Source organism: Carica papaya, chromosome 4 (assembly GCF_054855325.1).
Source record: "Carica papaya isolate Zhongbai chromosome 4, ASM5485532v1, whole genome shotgun sequence".
NCBI lineage: Eukaryota > Viridiplantae > Streptophyta > Magnoliopsida > Brassicales > Caricaceae > Carica > Carica papaya.
This window is the reverse complement of record NC_142312.1, coordinates 30,588,322-30,605,694: the sequence shown is the minus strand read 5'-3', so window position 1 is coordinate 30,605,694 and position 17,373 is coordinate 30,588,322. Positions and strand designations below refer to the sequence as shown.

The following is a 17,373-nucleotide window of genomic DNA, read 5'->3' as shown; positions in this document are numbered from 1 at the left end:
TTATTAAAAATAATTTATAAATATATATAAAAAAAATTGGTTAATATAAAAAATTAGTTTCTATATAATTTAAAAATATTTTTAAAATAATTAAAATACATGATGAATATAATTCATAAATAAATAAATAAATAATATTTAGTTTAAGTTACTTTTATTATATTAAATTTAATTATAATATAAATTTTAATATTTTGTTTAATTTTAAAATTTTTGTTCATATATTTTTGTTTTAATGTAGTTTGTATTATGTATATATATATATATATAAGTTTATGTATATATTTTACTTTAAATTTTGTTTTATTCTAAATAGACAAAATCCCATGAATATCCTCCTAGAGGATAAGATAATTATTTCTATGGAGAAAACACTTTTCATTACAAGATGAACAAGAAGAAGTATTTACAATTTGGCATTACAAGAACTGGAATCTCAGACAACTTAAATTACATTTAGATCCTCCTCAATGCAAGAAAGACAACAACTTTGGAGTTCATTTCCACAAATTTTCCGAGACCCCAAACAAGATTTACCAAGAAAAATCATGCTAAATCCCCCTTATTTTCTTCTCTGCAAATATTTCTTACAGTTCATGGAGTAGAACCCCTCCAAACCTAGAAGTCACCACCATGAACAGTTCAAATTCATTCACCAGTACCCAAAAGAGTATCATCAGCTTCCCCCCAACAAAAGATTTTCTCTGGAAAATCCCCAGTTCATTTTTTCTTCACTTGATTACTTAATCATATTTCTCCCTCCATGAGTATACAATAAAGAAAATCCAAGAAAAAGCCAATGTGATATCCCCAGCAACCTGCCTAGGCCATTCATAGGCAAGATCTTCAAGCTTTCCTTCAAAGCAAACTCTCCACACAGCCATGGAAACATGGAGCAGAATACAACCTTTAGCAAAGTAAGTTTGGAACTCTCTATCCTTGACAAATGACACCATGAACAAAACAAATCCAATTGAAATCAAAAGCAACCCAGAAAATGATTCTGAGATTTGAATCAGGAGTTGATCATGTGGGGTTGATCCTTTGAGCTTGCTAGCAATCTCAATGCCATGGCCAAACACAGAGGCTTCATTGGTGTAAAACATCATTAATCCCCCACAAACAAGAGCAACCAGAGAATGGAGAATGCAGATGATGAAGAACAGTGGAGAGTCCATTGATCAAAGTCCACCGATGAAATTTCTCAGTCAACACGGAATCTCAAAATTAAATCTGATTGAGTAAACCCATAATCTTGACCTCAAAATTGGAATCCCAACAGAGAAGATGAACTAAAAGGTCAAAACCCCTAAAACCCATTTCATTGACCAAAAGTCATTTCCTAACTTTAGAATCTGTAATTTGAGAAACCCAGATAAACCCATCAATCAAATTCAAAACCCATTTGGATTTTCTCTGAACCACTTCAAATCCCAAACACAGTACTGAATCAGATGCTAAGAGAACCCAGAAAAGCTCAATTGACCACCAAACAGAGACAACAAAAAAATGCTTATGGAATCTGGACCCCTCTTACCTAACAATCAAATTGGAGAGATTCAGGAAAATTCTAGATCCAAAAGAAGAAAACTGAAGAGCGAAGAAACTGAAAGGGCGTTTCAGAAGAAGGAAATTTTTAATTTTATTTGAGTCAAACAAAAAGAACAAAAAGTGAATAGTCATAGATGTGCATTGACGGGTTCGTACAAGATATATATTAATAAATATAATACCATATATGTAAGAATATTTGGTTGAGAGGTTTATTTTATCTCTGGGATTTGACGTTGTATTGGGGATTTTTGGTAGATTAGGGGATTGAGTATGGGTCTGGAGTTGTGTCCTTTAATGGCAGAAACACTGTCACCCTTCCATCCCTTTCCCCATTCACTCACTGTTTGGTTCCTTGCTTCTTCTGTCAAGCAAATTCAACATCTGTGGGGTCATGAACCCATGGTGCTTATATCATCTTTTTGTGATTCATTCATTAATTAATTCATTATTAATGATGGTGTTTTGATTCTCTTTTCTGGTCCAAGGGTGTTTTAATATTTTATTTCTTCATTCTTTAGTGGTAGTCGGGAGGATTGGAAAGAGCATGAAGTAATGAAAAACTAATTTAATGAAAGATTACATGTTCTAATTTCAGTAAAGTAATTGAAAAAAGACTTACATAGTGAATTATTATTTATCTTTTCAATTTAAAGTAATGATAATCTACATTTTGCAGAACAGAACAGATAATGCCTTTTCCATGTCCCAGGTAATCAAGCTGCGGTGCTCTGTTTTCTGAGTGCCGCCGACCAATTGAAAGCTACTAAATTATTTTGTAAAACAGAGATGAGAATGACATGCTTCACCTCCAAAATTTACTTGCATTAAAAAAACAAAGAAAGAAGAGTAGGAGGATATGAACATGATAATACCAAATGAACAGACTGATATAACTTCGATCTCTTGCTCGTATATCATCAAATTACTTGAATAGTAGAGATGATCAAAAAAGAACCTCCCCTTGTGAGCTCATTAACATTCACACTCTATTTTGACAATGCTCACCATTCATGTGACTGTTAGGTTTAACCAAATGCTAGAAGGTCCTAAACAAAGAAAAATGCCAGAACCTTCCTTAACCAGATTGGTCACCTCAAAATGACCTTTCAGTATGCAATCTTAGAAAGAAACAATACGGACATATATACACACACACATATATACCACAAGTACATCAAATAGAATAATGCAGGTGTTTATTACACTCTAGCATGCACGTTAAACATGTATACTTCACTCCCGAGATTCAAGGAAATTGGGAATAGATTGTATGAAATTTATGTTGTGGCATAAAGTATTTACAATAATAAAAGAATATATATCCACAAGTTTCCAACAAAATTTTATGCCAATTCTCTTTAATGATCACTTTCTAGCAAAAACCGTTTCCTTCTTCTGATCCTCCTATACTCATCTAACAATCCTCCTACCTTTGATGTATGTTAAGAAGCAGTGGAAAGAACTTAAAAAGGAAAATGGAAAAGAGGGGACATTTTTCTTTGAATGAAAAAAAAAATAAAGAAAATTATAAATTGTTGTCCCGATTACTGGCAACAACCTTACGGTGACGCCTTGAACCAGATCTCTTGTCCCTACCATGCTTAGGAGGAATCTTCCTGCCTGCCGGATTCCTTCCTGTTAACTTACCCTGAGACACAGCCAATGAGTTTTCAGCTGCAACAGCAATTGGAGGGGCCATGCTCATCATCAAATCTCTGTGGTAAACCTGCAAATCACAAGAATTCAGGTATAGGTACAAATCATATTTAGGAAATTTGTAGAGTACAAATCAAATCCCTGAAAATTCAAGTTTTAGAGTACTTCTATTACTAAGAGATAATTGAATGCTCCCTTGTGTAGCCCAAACGATTCCAATACCCATGATGAGATCTCGAGTTAAGAAACATATCGATCTAGTATCAGATCTTAGGTTATAAGGTGACTTCTGAAGTGCAAGTTCATTGGCTTGGAGTTTCACCCTCAGATGCCTCATTGGGACTACTCAAGGCATTATGTCTTTCAAAAAGTCTTAAATCATTCCTGAAACTGTGTAATGATGAAATGATCGTGATCAAGTACAAAATGGAAAGAGAACACAAGAGGACGGCACTTAAGTCTAACTCCCTTGATTTCAATGTAACCTTCCTACACCTTTGTGGACACCCACGTTGAGGGAGCGAGCGATTGTACGGTCTAAATGAGTAATAATAAGGATAAGATGTTTGGTTTGGTTTGTAGAACATTTATGCTTCTGGAGCCAACAAGAACAAACTATATTAATTTTTTCGCAGTTCCTAGACAGATTCTGAATAATATTTTTCTTTTTTCACTAGATGTGAGGAGATTACTCCACAGTGTGGGAGTTACCTATTCCTTAGGAGCTATTGAAATCCAATATTCTCTAAAGTTGTGTAAACCTGCAGCATCCATGAACAAAAAGAAAAAAGCAAGAGGAATTATCTAAAAAGGTATGCCTCGTTCGTAAACTTAGATATATTTAAGGGTTCTTCCTTAACGACCCCTTATCAAAGTGATCGGTTCTTTGCGACTCCCTAACGCAAGTGATGAAGAGGTTCTCTTAATGAGCCCTTACCTTTTCTTATTACAAACCCATAACTACATCCTACTTTAGATGACCCTAACATTTTATGATGCAGCGAAGGACCAGAAGGTCACTATTACCATAATGAAATCCAGGAATCCCTCCCTTAACCAAGTAGACCAAAGATTAACATTTTATAATGCAGGGAAGGGCCAGAAGGTCACTATTTACCATAATGAAAATGCAATTGCATACAGTTTCCAGGAACCCCTCCCTTAACCAAGTAGACTAAAGATTGGAATGGCGTGGATGGGTTCTATAACACATTTTTTCGAAGCCAAGTGCACCATTCACATGAAGAATGAAGTCAAAACCCCCATCAGAGCACCCTAATCCCCTATGACACAGAATTGGTGAAGCAATCATAGAACTCAATTATACAAGATAATCGCTTTGTACATTTTTCATACAGTTAATCTTTCAGAAAGGTGCTCCACAATAAAACTTTTTCGTCAAAACAACATACAAATGAGAGAACTAAGGTTCAAAAATCTATCTTTAAATGGCTTTCTCTATTACTACCAATTTAATGCGATAAAAAATACCTGAAAAGGAAAAGGAGGGAAGAACCGAAAACAACATCCAAGTTAAATGCTTGAAATAATCTTCTATCCACATTATTATGGCAATACAATTTTTACCTGTACCACAAAATTGCGCCTCTCACAATCCATAAACATGTTGATGCTCCAGTTAACTCTTGCCATGATTTTATCTCTCACTGTAGAGAAGCTTAGCTGATCCCTGGAAGTAAAACGGTCAACTTCGTTGAACCAAAGACATGTGAAAAGATTTGTGATGGGAATATGTTCCCTTATGATAACGCAGCCTTCAGGCACATCTGCACAAGTCAATGTTTGAGAAAACTCAAATTTAAGCTATAAGACAAACCTGTTAAGAACAAAGGTATGAGTACATATCACATCAAACATCTAAACCTACCACTGGTAATAGGAAGCTTAGCCTCTGAATATGGTGTTAAACCCTCCTTCTTATAAAACTCGATCTGATAATCAATGGATGAGTTGTCATACTTTTTACCAGCTTTATTGGCTTCAGCCTCTTCAAACACGTCAAAGCGTCTATAGTGCCTTGATATTGCAAAAGTAGCATTTTCACGCCACAAGAATCTGGAAAAGGCATATGTATGCCAAGAAAAATTATTGACTGTATACTTAGTAAACAATCATAATTTATCCAAAGTGACTACAGGATCCTAATTACATCCCACCCTAAGAGCCTGAAGTGTGAACAGCACATGAAAGTCAATTGCTGGATGCTTAAAGAAGCCTCAAAATGATCTAATTCATATCTATATTCCAAGTTTGAGGAATGTAACAAGCCTGAATAACAAAAGCACTTTAATCTGATAAGACAAGAAACATCCTACAAAAGGCTAAAACAGATTAACTTTCATGAAGATGTACTAGGATAAATTTGTTCAATGTGATGATACCAAAGTGTGAGATATATTTAACCGAAACGTGAGGCAACATTCCTGAACAAAGGCCATGTCTGTTACAGGGATAGGTAAAGAGGTCTTACACAGCCTACTCAATGTTTGAGAGCTAAACTCAATTGGATGGGATAAGCGGTAAGTCAATATCTTACCCATAGGGAGCAGTGTTAGTCACACCACCAGATTGAACCAGCACTATCCAAGAAGCATAGTGTTTATTTTTACCAAAATACCCATTTGATTTTTGTTTCTTCCATAAACCCTCATAGACTACACTAATTACCAAAAAACATAATTTAGAAACAAGAGCCACCTACTGCCTTCGGACCACCTGAAGCTTACCAGAGAAGGAAATAAGAAACCACCTTCATCCAGTCCCGTCGTAACCAAGAAAGACATCAGGAGGTGAATCACAACCTTGTGACCATGATTTCCAGTCCAGTTTTTATTAAATTAAAAACTAATTAAAACATGATTGGAAAATAATTTTTATCTTGTAATATGTTGAAATAATTTTATATTTAGACATTTAGTATTAAATTTATTTTATTCTTATTTTAATGCATTTAAATTCTTTTATTAATCATTATTATCTTATTTTAATATTGATTACTTATGTTCTTAAACATTTTGAGGGTACTATAGTCACATACACTACTGAATCATCTTCTTGACCCAATGATCACATCCTTACCTTATCCTAGCCTATTCAACTAAATCATTGTAACTTTTTTTAAGGAAAATATATATATTAACGAAGCACTAAAGGGATGAACTTCCAAATATAACTTACAAATTAGTCAAACTATCCATTAGGTTCCCGAAGTTCTAGTCAGAAAAAGAGACTTGCCCTTAAACGAAAAAATTTGGAGTCTGGAACCATTAAACCCTAATTTAATAAATGGAAAAACTAAATTTTAAAAATCCCTTCTATTTCTTTCCTTCAAAATGACCTATTAGTCGCTGAGAAGATGAGAAATATTTGGCTTTTCCAACACTTACCAAGCCCTTGAAAGCCTTCTAGATGCCTGCCACTTGAAACTCTTTAGCCATTGAAATCTGCAATTAACTAACCCATAGACTCTAATAGGGTTAGGGTTCAGGTGAACATCCAAGCTCAAGGTTAGGTTCTAGGCTTTTTAGGAATTAACAAGAGAAGAAGTGAGAAGTAGAATGAGAGAATAAAAATAAAATAGAGAGGATTTCAAGAAAAAAATTGTTGATTCCATTCCAATTTTTCAGAAGAATTTTTGTGCTTACATACATTCTTGAATTACAAATTTTTCTATTTGTTCTTTTGAGAATCATAACAAACTAAGGATATTCCAGAATTGAAATAACAAAAAAAGGAACATTATTGCTGCAACTAATCCGAGTCTTATCGAAAAATTACAAAATTAACATAGCAATTAGTTAGGCTAGATACTTCTAAACTAGGTGCTCGCCCTCTATTTACCGTTAAGGGCCTGTTTGGATGACTTACATGAGAATTCATTAATGTCAGGTACGGTCGGGTATGTGTAAGATTTATGAATGTTCAAATTTAATCATATTTGGATGATGTCTATTAATGTCTTATAGTGACAACTGTTTTTGTTTGGATTGACAAGATAATATAGTTGTATATTTGAACAAATTTTTTATTTTATTCATATTTTATTGTATATAGTAATAAATAGAAATTAAAAAGAGAAAAAATTATATATATATAAATATTAAATATAGAGATATATAAATATATATAATTAAATATATATATATATACAATTAAATATAATATATACATATATATTTAAAATATTATATGCATGTATTTATATATAATTAAATATATAAATATATGTATATATAAAATCGATATATTTAAATATATTATATACATATATATAATTAAAATTATAAATACATGAATTTAATTGAATATATAAATAGATATTTATATATAAAAATATATATATATATATATATATATACATAATATTTTGAAAAGAAGAAGAAGAATATAAGGTTGGGTAGAAGAAATAAAGAGAAGGGTAATGTTGTAAATAATAAAAAATATTAACAGTATAAAAGGAAAAAATTATTAAATCATCATAAAACCACCGAATCGCTGGTTTGAAAAAATAAAAAAAAAATCATGATTTTGAGAACCACAACTCAACTACAAAAAAACTATACCATATGTTTGCAAATGCAAATAAATATAAAAAATTAATGAAAAAACCATATCATCATTATTGAACATTCAGATAAGGCCTAAAATGACATCCCCTCTAGTAGACTCTTCTTGAGATAAAAAAAAAAATGGTATATGAAATCAAAAGGCACCAAGGGAATTCTTACCATTTACAAGATATTTACAGAATAATTAGTCTATCAATAATATTTCCAAAATCTTCCAACCTATAGATGTCATGACTCAAAATCGAAAAACAAAAAACATGATTTCATCTATTCTTAATTCTATCCATATTCTCCTCATATCCTTCAATAGCTCTACTATTCCTCTCTTTCCATACCACCCAAAACATAGTTAAAAAAATAAGATTTACAATTTTTTTTCTTTGTACATATCACACACCAAGGTCATAATTCATCTATCACCGATCCCATAATAACCGAATTGATCCCTAACAGCCCATACACCATCATCTAGATACTATACACGATCGGGCACCAACGAAGAATGTGGTTGCAAGATTCAATAGCGCTTTCTTACACAGATAACAACCATTCACCAGTATTTTACCCTTTCTCATTAAGTTATCAATAGTCAGGATGCATCTCTACCCACTTCTCATGCAAAAAAAAAGCTATCCTTGGAGTTGCCTTCACCTTCCAAATCTCTCTAACAGAGAACTACGTCATCCCCACCATGATTGTAATAAAATTTAATAGTGAGCTTCCCATCCTTCTCCAATTTCCACACAATTCTATCCCTGTTATCACTCAACTGTTTATTGGACAAAATAACACCCCATACTCTTCAATCTCCCAATCACTTAAATTTCTAATTACATTCACAACCCTCCCCTTCAACCACTTTCCCCTCTATATGTTTCCTCCACCATTATATCCTTTGTTTGTGCAATAGCATAAATCCTCGAAAATTGGTTTTTAAGGATTCGCCTACCAATCCATTCGTCCTCTCATAATAAGATTTTATTCCCCCTACCCACCTTCCATTGAATGCATTCCTGGAACTTTTATCTCCCCATACCAATCTTCCTCCATAAACCCAACCCTCCACCATCATCAAACTCCAACGAGCATCTATAACCCTCTTCCACAGCCTCCCCTCATCACTCATGTACCAGTATAACCATTGCCTTGTAAGACAATATCCATTTCAACAAATGATCTAAGCCCCAACCACCTTGCTTCATAGGTAGCCTTGCCTTATCTCACTTCACTAGGTGGTATCTCCTACAACTCTCATCATCTCCCCACAGAAAACAACATTGAAAATTTTTCAGTGTTTTTACTATCTTCACTGGCATGGTCATAGCCGATAAATAATATTATAGGGAGGTTTGTAAGTGTGCTTTTATGAGCATTAATCTCCCACTCTTGGACAAATAATTCCTCTTCTACCCTGCAAGTCTTCTCTCGAGTATATCAATCACAGGTTCCCATGTTCTTACATTTTTATATCTAGATCCTAGAGAAACGACAAAATACTTAATAGGTAGCTTACCAAATTGGCAACCCAAGACATCAACAAACCTTTCCTCATCTACCCTGTCTCATAATTTTACCATTTCAAATTTATTTAAAATTAATATTCAATCTAAACACGGCTTAGAAGCACATCAAAACACATCTAAAATTTAATATCATTCGCTTCTTAAGTTGGTAGAAAATCAAAGTGTCATCAACGACCATTTCAAATTTATTTAAAATTAATATTCAATCTAGACACGGCTTAGAAGCACATCAAAACACATCTAAGATTTAATATCATTCGCTTCTTAAGTTGGTAGAAAATCAAAGTGTCATCAACGAAAAATAAGTGCAATACCTCCATTTGATGAGCACCTCTCCCACCTTCACACAACTCAACAACTCCAACTCCTTGGCTTTCTCCAACAATCTACTCAATGCTTCCATAACAATAATGAATAGAGTGGGTGATAAAGGATTTCCCTATCTCAATCATCTATACGCCTTAAAAAAAGAAGAAGAAAGTCCTCCATTCATCATAATAGCAAATGAGAGCATCGTAAAACACGACTTCATCCATCTCCTCCACTTTTGTCCAAAACCCAACATACCTAGCATATAATTTACGAACTCCCAATTAACATATCATATGCCTTCTCCATATCTAACTTGTAATGAATCTCTTCTTTCTTTTTACCCACCACTTCATTTGTCACCGTGACTGCGTCCAAAATCTATATGCCTCCACAAAGGCATGTTGACTCTCCCTAATCACTTCATCCAACACCTTGGACAACCGTCTCCTCCTCTGGTAGACTTTCAGAGGCTTCTTTGAACCTTTGATCCCCAGCTACTTAGTCATAGAGCCTCCCCTATTCCTCACATATTACTGGATACAACTTCCCAATTGAAGCTCAAAAATTGCATCGATGCAGCCAATCAAGATGGATTTGAAGAAAAAGAAGAAGAAGAAAAAGAAGAAAAGGAAGATAAGAGACAACATGCACTCTTTACCTAGAATGGATCTCTGATAACCACACCACCTAATAACCTAGCCAACAACTACAAAGTCCTCTTCTCTTTTTTCCTTTGCTTGGACCTTGTAGCTTCAACTCATGTACCCTTTATAGCAACAAATGCCCAAACTCTTTTGACTTAACTAGCTCCAGCTCGATTTGCAAACCTTTGGAGAGAGGGTATTTTGAATTTTAAAAAATTTCCTAACTCGCCTCACAATTGAATCCCTTCTCCATATCCACATTAAATAAAACTTTTGCAAAAGCTACCATCCCTCAAAAGCAACTCTTAAAATAAATTGAAAGGGATGATTGGGGGAGGGCAAGAAACTTCACAAGCTACCAAATCTAGAACAAGAGCACGCCCTCAAAAGGATCTACAATTAGAGAAGAGCTCTAGAGGGTGTGCTGGTTCCCTCATTTTCCCAAAGACAATGGAAGGTCTATTGCCTCAACAATTTTTAGACACTCCCATGAACATCCATAACTCTACCCTCAAGAGCACCATCGAAGGACTTGAGCTCAATGACCAAAAATGTCCAAGGGAGAGACCTACATAAGAAGAGATGAGGGAACACACAACGGGGGGGAGGGGGGGGGGGGGGAGAGAGGGAGAGAGATACAGCTTTTCCGTTGGTGTTAAACCTAGCCAAAGGGAGTTAACAAAGTTCAACATCCAACTTATATAAGCAGTGATGAATTTGTTTCAGACATCATGAAGAGTCAATAGATCCTTGTACTCAAAGATGATGCCAAATTATCTACCTCTCCAAATCCCTAAATTCTAATGGTAGTAATCATGAAAATATCACTCTCTATACTTAGCAATGGCCAATGAGGTGGGTTACACTTTAACATGCACCTACCCACTCTGTTACTAGCGAGTAAACGGGTAAACAATAAGAAGTACAGCATTAATATAGGTGAAAGAAAAAATATATGGCATAAGTACTAGGTGAGTATGGATAATGTATACAACTGCTCCAATCATACCCTTCTATGTCGTTTATGAATTCTAAAATTACATTTAATATGTTGTATTATACAAGGTAAATATTAAGTTTAATTAAATTATATTGATTAGCAGCATATTATTTAAATAATAATTTAGATTTTTTTTACGCTAACTATTGATTTGTATATTGTTGAATTATTTGAAGTGATCATTTTTAAATATTTGTAAGTAAAAAAATAGATAAACAAGGTATTTTGGCAGGATGGGAGAGGTGGGTATAAGAAATTAATGGGAGAATAGAGACGAGTAATTAGATTTAAATCTGATCCAGTATGAAGCAGGGATGGATAGAAGTTTTTTCTTTGCGGGAGAGATGCGGAGTGTGCGTACCTGCCCATATCCACCCTGTAACCATCACTAGCTATACAATGATTACAAGTTTTAAGCAAAGTCAAAAACAAGTAAATATATATTTGTGATCAAGCTCTATATAGCTGGAAGTTTGATAATCACCAATCCATTAATCCTTTTCAAGTTCATCAAGCTATTTTTTTCTTCTTTTTCCTAACCTCATTTCACAGATATGTAGCCTTAAATTTAACATAGCTCAAAATGAGATAACTTTGAATTTGGAAAAACTAGGTTATAACAGTATATGGTAACTAAGATGCTTGTACCACAAAAAGTTTGAAGTTCCAGATTATAAAAACAAATTCCACATAGAATTCAAGAAAATAATCTTGCCAAGCCAAAAACTAAATGGACAACATCAGATTTTAGAGCAGTCCAGAATCTTCACATGACTAAGGACATCATGACAAGTGAAACCTTTCTCCATTGGAAACTCCACTAAACATATTGTTTCTTCTCATACCTTTTCAATCAAAACTTGTTTGTGTATAACAGAATTTCGCAAGTCATATTCCTATTGATTATAAAAGAACATTGTCTATGAAACCAACTTTAAACCTATTAGGCTCTACATGAAGCATGCCACTTCAACCAAACTTAAGGTAAAGCTAACAAAAGAGCATGGATTGTACCTCTCAAGAATTTGATATGGATCTACAACAAGCTTGAGCTTTCCATCAATCCATATAGAATAGTGGACATTAGGAAAAATCCTATGCAATAGAAGCTTCGGAACCTGCCTCGCAAGATGTCGTGTTAGTAATAAACAGTGTTTTTAAATCATAGTTCAGTATTACATAACTGAAATCAAATGATTACCTTTCCATTTCGTCTTGCATCATCATAAGGAACATTATGGACAACGACAATTCTCCATAATCCAACCCTCCTATCATTTTCTGAGTAACTAGTAGTGTTCTTAATATATGCTTCTGTCTCTTCATCAACAAACATATAGAAAGGAACATTTTTCCTTGCTGCTTCACTAATGTTCTGTGGCTCTTGGATTAGATCATAGTTCCCTACAAATATGCATTAACATAATAATGAAAAGATAAATATAAATGAAAGAAAGCCCATCTAGAAGTTTGTCTTCACAGCAGTACCAAATATTGCCGACGCAACAATGACCTCATGAAACACTTCCAATTCCACGCGAACAGCCTCATCAATATCAAATCCAGTCGCACGACCTGGTTTACTTCCTTTGACAAATCTTTAAAAAAGAATATTAAGTAAGAAAAAATAACATAACCGGACATTTATGAGTTTATCCAAAAAAAGAACATCAAATTTTGTTGCAAACCAACACCACCACCAAAAAAAGAATATAGATTAAAAATAGTCTAGCCATAGTCAAAACAATTCCAGTAACTTTAAAAGAAAACTCCCAAAAAGTATGAAGCCTACCCACAATGCACTTTCATCGTCTCTTTTATCTCAAAAGAATTGTTCCTCTGCTTCAGAGAAGGATATCCACCAAACTCGGAACCTCCATGTGGTTCAACTTTAACAGGATTTTCATCATGAACATATGTCAAATTCTGAAGCACTGGAAATGTTGATGGAGAACTTGGCATGCTTTCCTTTGCCTGCTCCGCAGGCATGTAGCAAACTGGACATGCTGAATAAACATGAGAGCAAGAACACAATCAAGATATGGAAATGGGAGATTTATGTGTCAAAATTCAGCTTTTATTCATCTCGAGCCATCATAGAATTATTTTCTAAGATATTTAGTTCTTTCATATACAAATAATGACATTGACAATGGTTGCGATGATGTACCAATTATAAACAAATTGCACCATTATGATAGGTATTTCCAACTTAAGACGTTTTCTGAAACAACTAAAACTAGTATAGATGTTTCATGTTTAGCATCAGGCTATTTAGCATATACTAATCACGAAAAATAATGGGAAACGAAAAGAAGAAAAGAAAAAGAACAGCAACTCAAACTTACGTCGCGGTCCAATCCGTCTTCTATTAGGTGGAGGGGGAGGAGGAAATGCAAAATTCTCACATGGATGGTGTGAGGAAGAAATAGCTGCAACTGCAGAAGCTAGAATGGTAGGAGGAGGAGAAGAAGGATGAGAAGGAGGAGGTGGTAGTGGTGGTGATGGTGGCGGTGGAATAAGTCGGTGGCCTATATCTACGCCCGAGTGAGTCAATGTGGAAGAACTTCCAGCCTTCTTAATGACAGGAAAAGTTGAGTGCTCCCTGTTGCCTGGTGCTTGGTTGCTATAAGAATTCAACCTTCCAATATGCTGGTGAACATTTGGACCAGCGCTTTCTGGTGTACCAATCACACAAAAGAAAAGGCATTTTAGATGTTAGTTAACTACCTCATACAATATTTGGATCAAATACCGTCCCCAAAAAACAGAACCTACAACATAAAGATAAATGAACAAGCTCAATTTGTATCAATGCTAGACATCTAGAAACTTTAATTCATGGAATAAATTATCCATATTGAACAAATGCTGCTGCATTGAGCTCTTTGCATTAGTTTGTTTACTCATAAAATTAAAACCATGATTATGATATCAAAGCTGAAATGAAATATAGTTACAGGAGAAACAAGTATTACCTTTATTAACTGTATAGGAACCCCACACAAATACCACAAGGGCAAGTAGTGCAAGCAGCAGCATTGAAACCCTCCTGCGGCCTAAATATCGGCAACACACAAAAGAGAGGGGCCTCTCCTTCTCCTTGGAACCTGAAAGAAGCATCTTAGAAGAAGGTTTACGTGTAATACTCGATTGTTTATTGGATTGTTTAGTTGCCTGTAACTGCAATCCACCACCGTTGTATGACTGCAGTGACCCATAACTCCCTGTACGGATTCCCAATGACTTTCCAGTCATTGTATCTCCAAGCCCACGGGTTCAAGTCTCATATCTCCTCTTTTTACCTCTTGAGAATGAACTCTCTTTGCCTCTCACACAAAGAGGACAACCCACAATGCTACCAAAAAACCAAATGCAAGCACATCAATATCGTATTGAACTGCACAACGTGACTTTAACACGATGTTAAAAGTTTCGTCCAATTATACAACCTTAGCTAGAATGATGAAAGATTCATCCAAACGGAACACATAACTACGTAATCCAGTGCCAAAATCAATTACCCAACTTTTCAGAATTTCCAAGCAATCAACCTACTTTCAATTTCACTGAAGTCGATTGCAAAATCCAATGTAGTTCGACTTTTCCCTTAAACAAAAGCCTGCACCACAATATCTTCCTACACATTATATACAAAACCCACCTGCATACAATAGTTATTTCATCAAATTCATTTTTCCTAAGATAAAAAAAGGGGTATTTATTCCTATTCTATATCAAATACTAAAACCCATAATTTTAGAATTGTTTAAATCTACAGTTCCAGTTGAATTCCATTACAATTCAATCACAATGCTGCACAAACTTCAAATCCAAACATAATCAAATTAACAAGCTTATTCAGAAAAGAAAAAAAAACCCCGAAATCAAAACATAACCCAAAAATTTCTTTTAGAGGACTAACCTTTATGCATTTGAGAAACTCTTCTGAAACGGGTCTTTTCCCTTCTCTGAAAACGTGGTGTCGACGGTGAAAACGTTGCATTCGCAGATCAGTGTTTGGCTCTGAATAAGATTTTGTTCTTTTTTCGAAAAAAAAAAAACCCAAATTTGGCTTTTTCGGGACTTTTAACGAATTTATTTAAAGCGCGATGACAAGAAGTGATTATTTCCGTTTTAGACACGGTGGGATTGATGATTTTCAAAATTAGAAAGTCGGTTGGTGAAGAAAATATGATCCGATGTGGATGTCCTCCTGATATTACGATGGGAATTGGGAATGCTCATGAATTCATGATCACATTGTCCCACGGAATTGAGGAAGAACATTAATGGAATTCAGATCAATTCCTAACACATTTAGAATGTGAAAGAGAATTTATTTGAGAGTTTTTCATTGGTGACTTGCATTGTGAGGGTTGTGTAGAATAAATATGGTAGGAGGGTTTCTTAGAATCTCTCCCAAAAATTTTATTTTGTTATTTACTTGACTCTCCAAATTGGGAATTGAACAATTTTTGTTAATTTTAAGAATTAAATATCTTAAAAAACCCAATTTATATATATATATATATATATATATGTGGAATAACAATTAACTTACTAATAATTAAGGTTATTTTATTTTATTAATAAATTTTATTTTTTTTTATATAAAATTATACATTTATCAATTATATAACACATAGTCGTCAATTATAACAAACAGAATACAACATTCTGAAACAAAAGGTTGAACTTGACTTTATTATATCGAATTAAACAAAAGTGGTATCAAAATCTTCTTTTAATAATTTTATTAAGATCAATTCTCAGAGAAATTAAGTTTAAGGAATTCACTAGATTATGAAAATCACGATTGTATCATTTTAATACACTAAATGAAGATGTCCTTTGAAAGATACTCGTATTGATCTAAAAATATAAGGTTCATATTAGGGATAATGACATTAAACTAAAGTCGGCAACATATAATTATGATTGTGGTTCCCTTTCACTTGAGACTTGCATAAAAGTATTAAATAATTCATAGTTGATACTATATTAAATATGCATATAGCGTGAGTGTAACGTCTCATAACCCGGGTAAAATAAATTTGAATTAAATATGTGGAAACGTATAATAACGTTAGAGTTTATATTCTTTACACATAAATTTGAATGCACAATAAGGATACGGAAATATCTCTTTCATAATAGTTAATAAAAAAAATGAAATAACATATGAAAATAGTAAATAAATGTTGTAGGAATGTTAACTTCTACTAGCTCTTGATAGGATCCGAGAAACACCTATTCACAGCCCTCCTGCTAATTAAGATTTGGGTCTTAATCTTTTTTATCTGAAATAATTAATAGGGGTGAGCTACACTAACCCAATAAGAATATTACACTACTCACCAATACGAAAACTAAATGTTGGTAAAAAAATATAAAACGACTAATGGAGCTTTTAATTTAAGTAAGTTCATTTATCACAACGAAAACTATTTATTACATAGTTACCATTATGAGATTTTTAAAATCAATCTTTTAAGTAAGTTCATTTATCACAACGAAAACTATTTATTACATAGTTACCATTATGAGATTTTTAAAATCAACCTATAAATACAATAACTCAAATAACATTATAATTTCTTATATAAGTGAGCAATAACAACAATTTTCCTTTTTATCTACTTACTGGTACTTCTAGGGGTCTATAGGGATGTCCCCTTACGCGTGAACTCAATATATAAACTTGTCAATTAACTGACCGTCCCCATATCTTGTTCGGTATGAGCGCAAAAAATATCATCCCTCGATATCACGTTCGGTATGAGGGTGAACCGAGCCGTCTCTATACCATGTCTGATATGAACACTAAAAATACCATCTCTCAATACTCCATCCGGTATAAGGTAACGTTCACGGTAAAGGTTCCCTATATACCTAGTATGTTTACCATCTTTCAGGATATCCGGTAAGACAATCATTTATTAATTTACATCATCAAGCAATTCTCCATTTGTATATTAATTTCACGTTTCACAATCAAAAACAAGCGATATATGTATCAAGAAAATACAATTGAATTATTTAACTAATTCAATTCATTATCATGTATTTAAAGCTGTACAATTAAATAATCA

General features: G+C 33.8%; 2 protein-coding genes across 4 annotated transcripts; both read right to left on the bottom strand.

Annotated features, from left to right (window-relative positions):
* Positions 1–322: 322 nt before the first annotated feature.
* On the bottom strand, positions 323–2,669 carry LOC110812288 (uncharacterized). The gene has a single exon (XM_022039023.2). The coding sequence runs from the start codon at positions 1,176–1,178 to the stop codon at positions 744–746; it is 435 nt and encodes a 144-aa protein (XP_021894715.1). The 5' UTR covers positions 1,179–2,669; the 3' UTR covers positions 323–743.
* Positions 2,670–2,799: 130 nt separating this feature from the next.
* LOC110812247 (tRNA (met) cytidine acetyltransferase, putative (DUF616)) lies at positions 2,800–15,706 on the bottom strand. Of its 3 annotated transcripts, none has more exons than XM_088218926.1 (10): positions 15,204–15,706; positions 14,257–14,388; positions 13,627–13,956; positions 13,071–13,284; positions 12,767–12,876; positions 12,480–12,682; positions 12,293–12,396; positions 5,099–5,286; positions 4,798–4,997; positions 2,800–3,280 (listed from the first exon to the last, which is right to left on the bottom strand). In XM_088218926.1, exons 1-10 carry the CDS (start codon positions 15,211–15,213, stop codon positions 3,080–3,082), a joined length of 1,692 nt encoding a protein of 563 aa, XP_088075052.1. In that variant the 5' UTR covers positions 15,214–15,706; the 3' UTR covers positions 2,800–3,079. The 3 variants fall into 3 exon arrangements, with proteins under 3 accessions (XP_088075052.1, XP_088075050.1, XP_088075051.1); XM_088218924.1 differs by having other exon boundaries at positions 14,257–14,942; positions 15,204–15,705; XM_088218925.1 differs by having other exon boundaries at positions 14,257–14,636; positions 15,204–15,705.
* Positions 15,707–17,373: the final 1,667 nt, after the last annotated feature.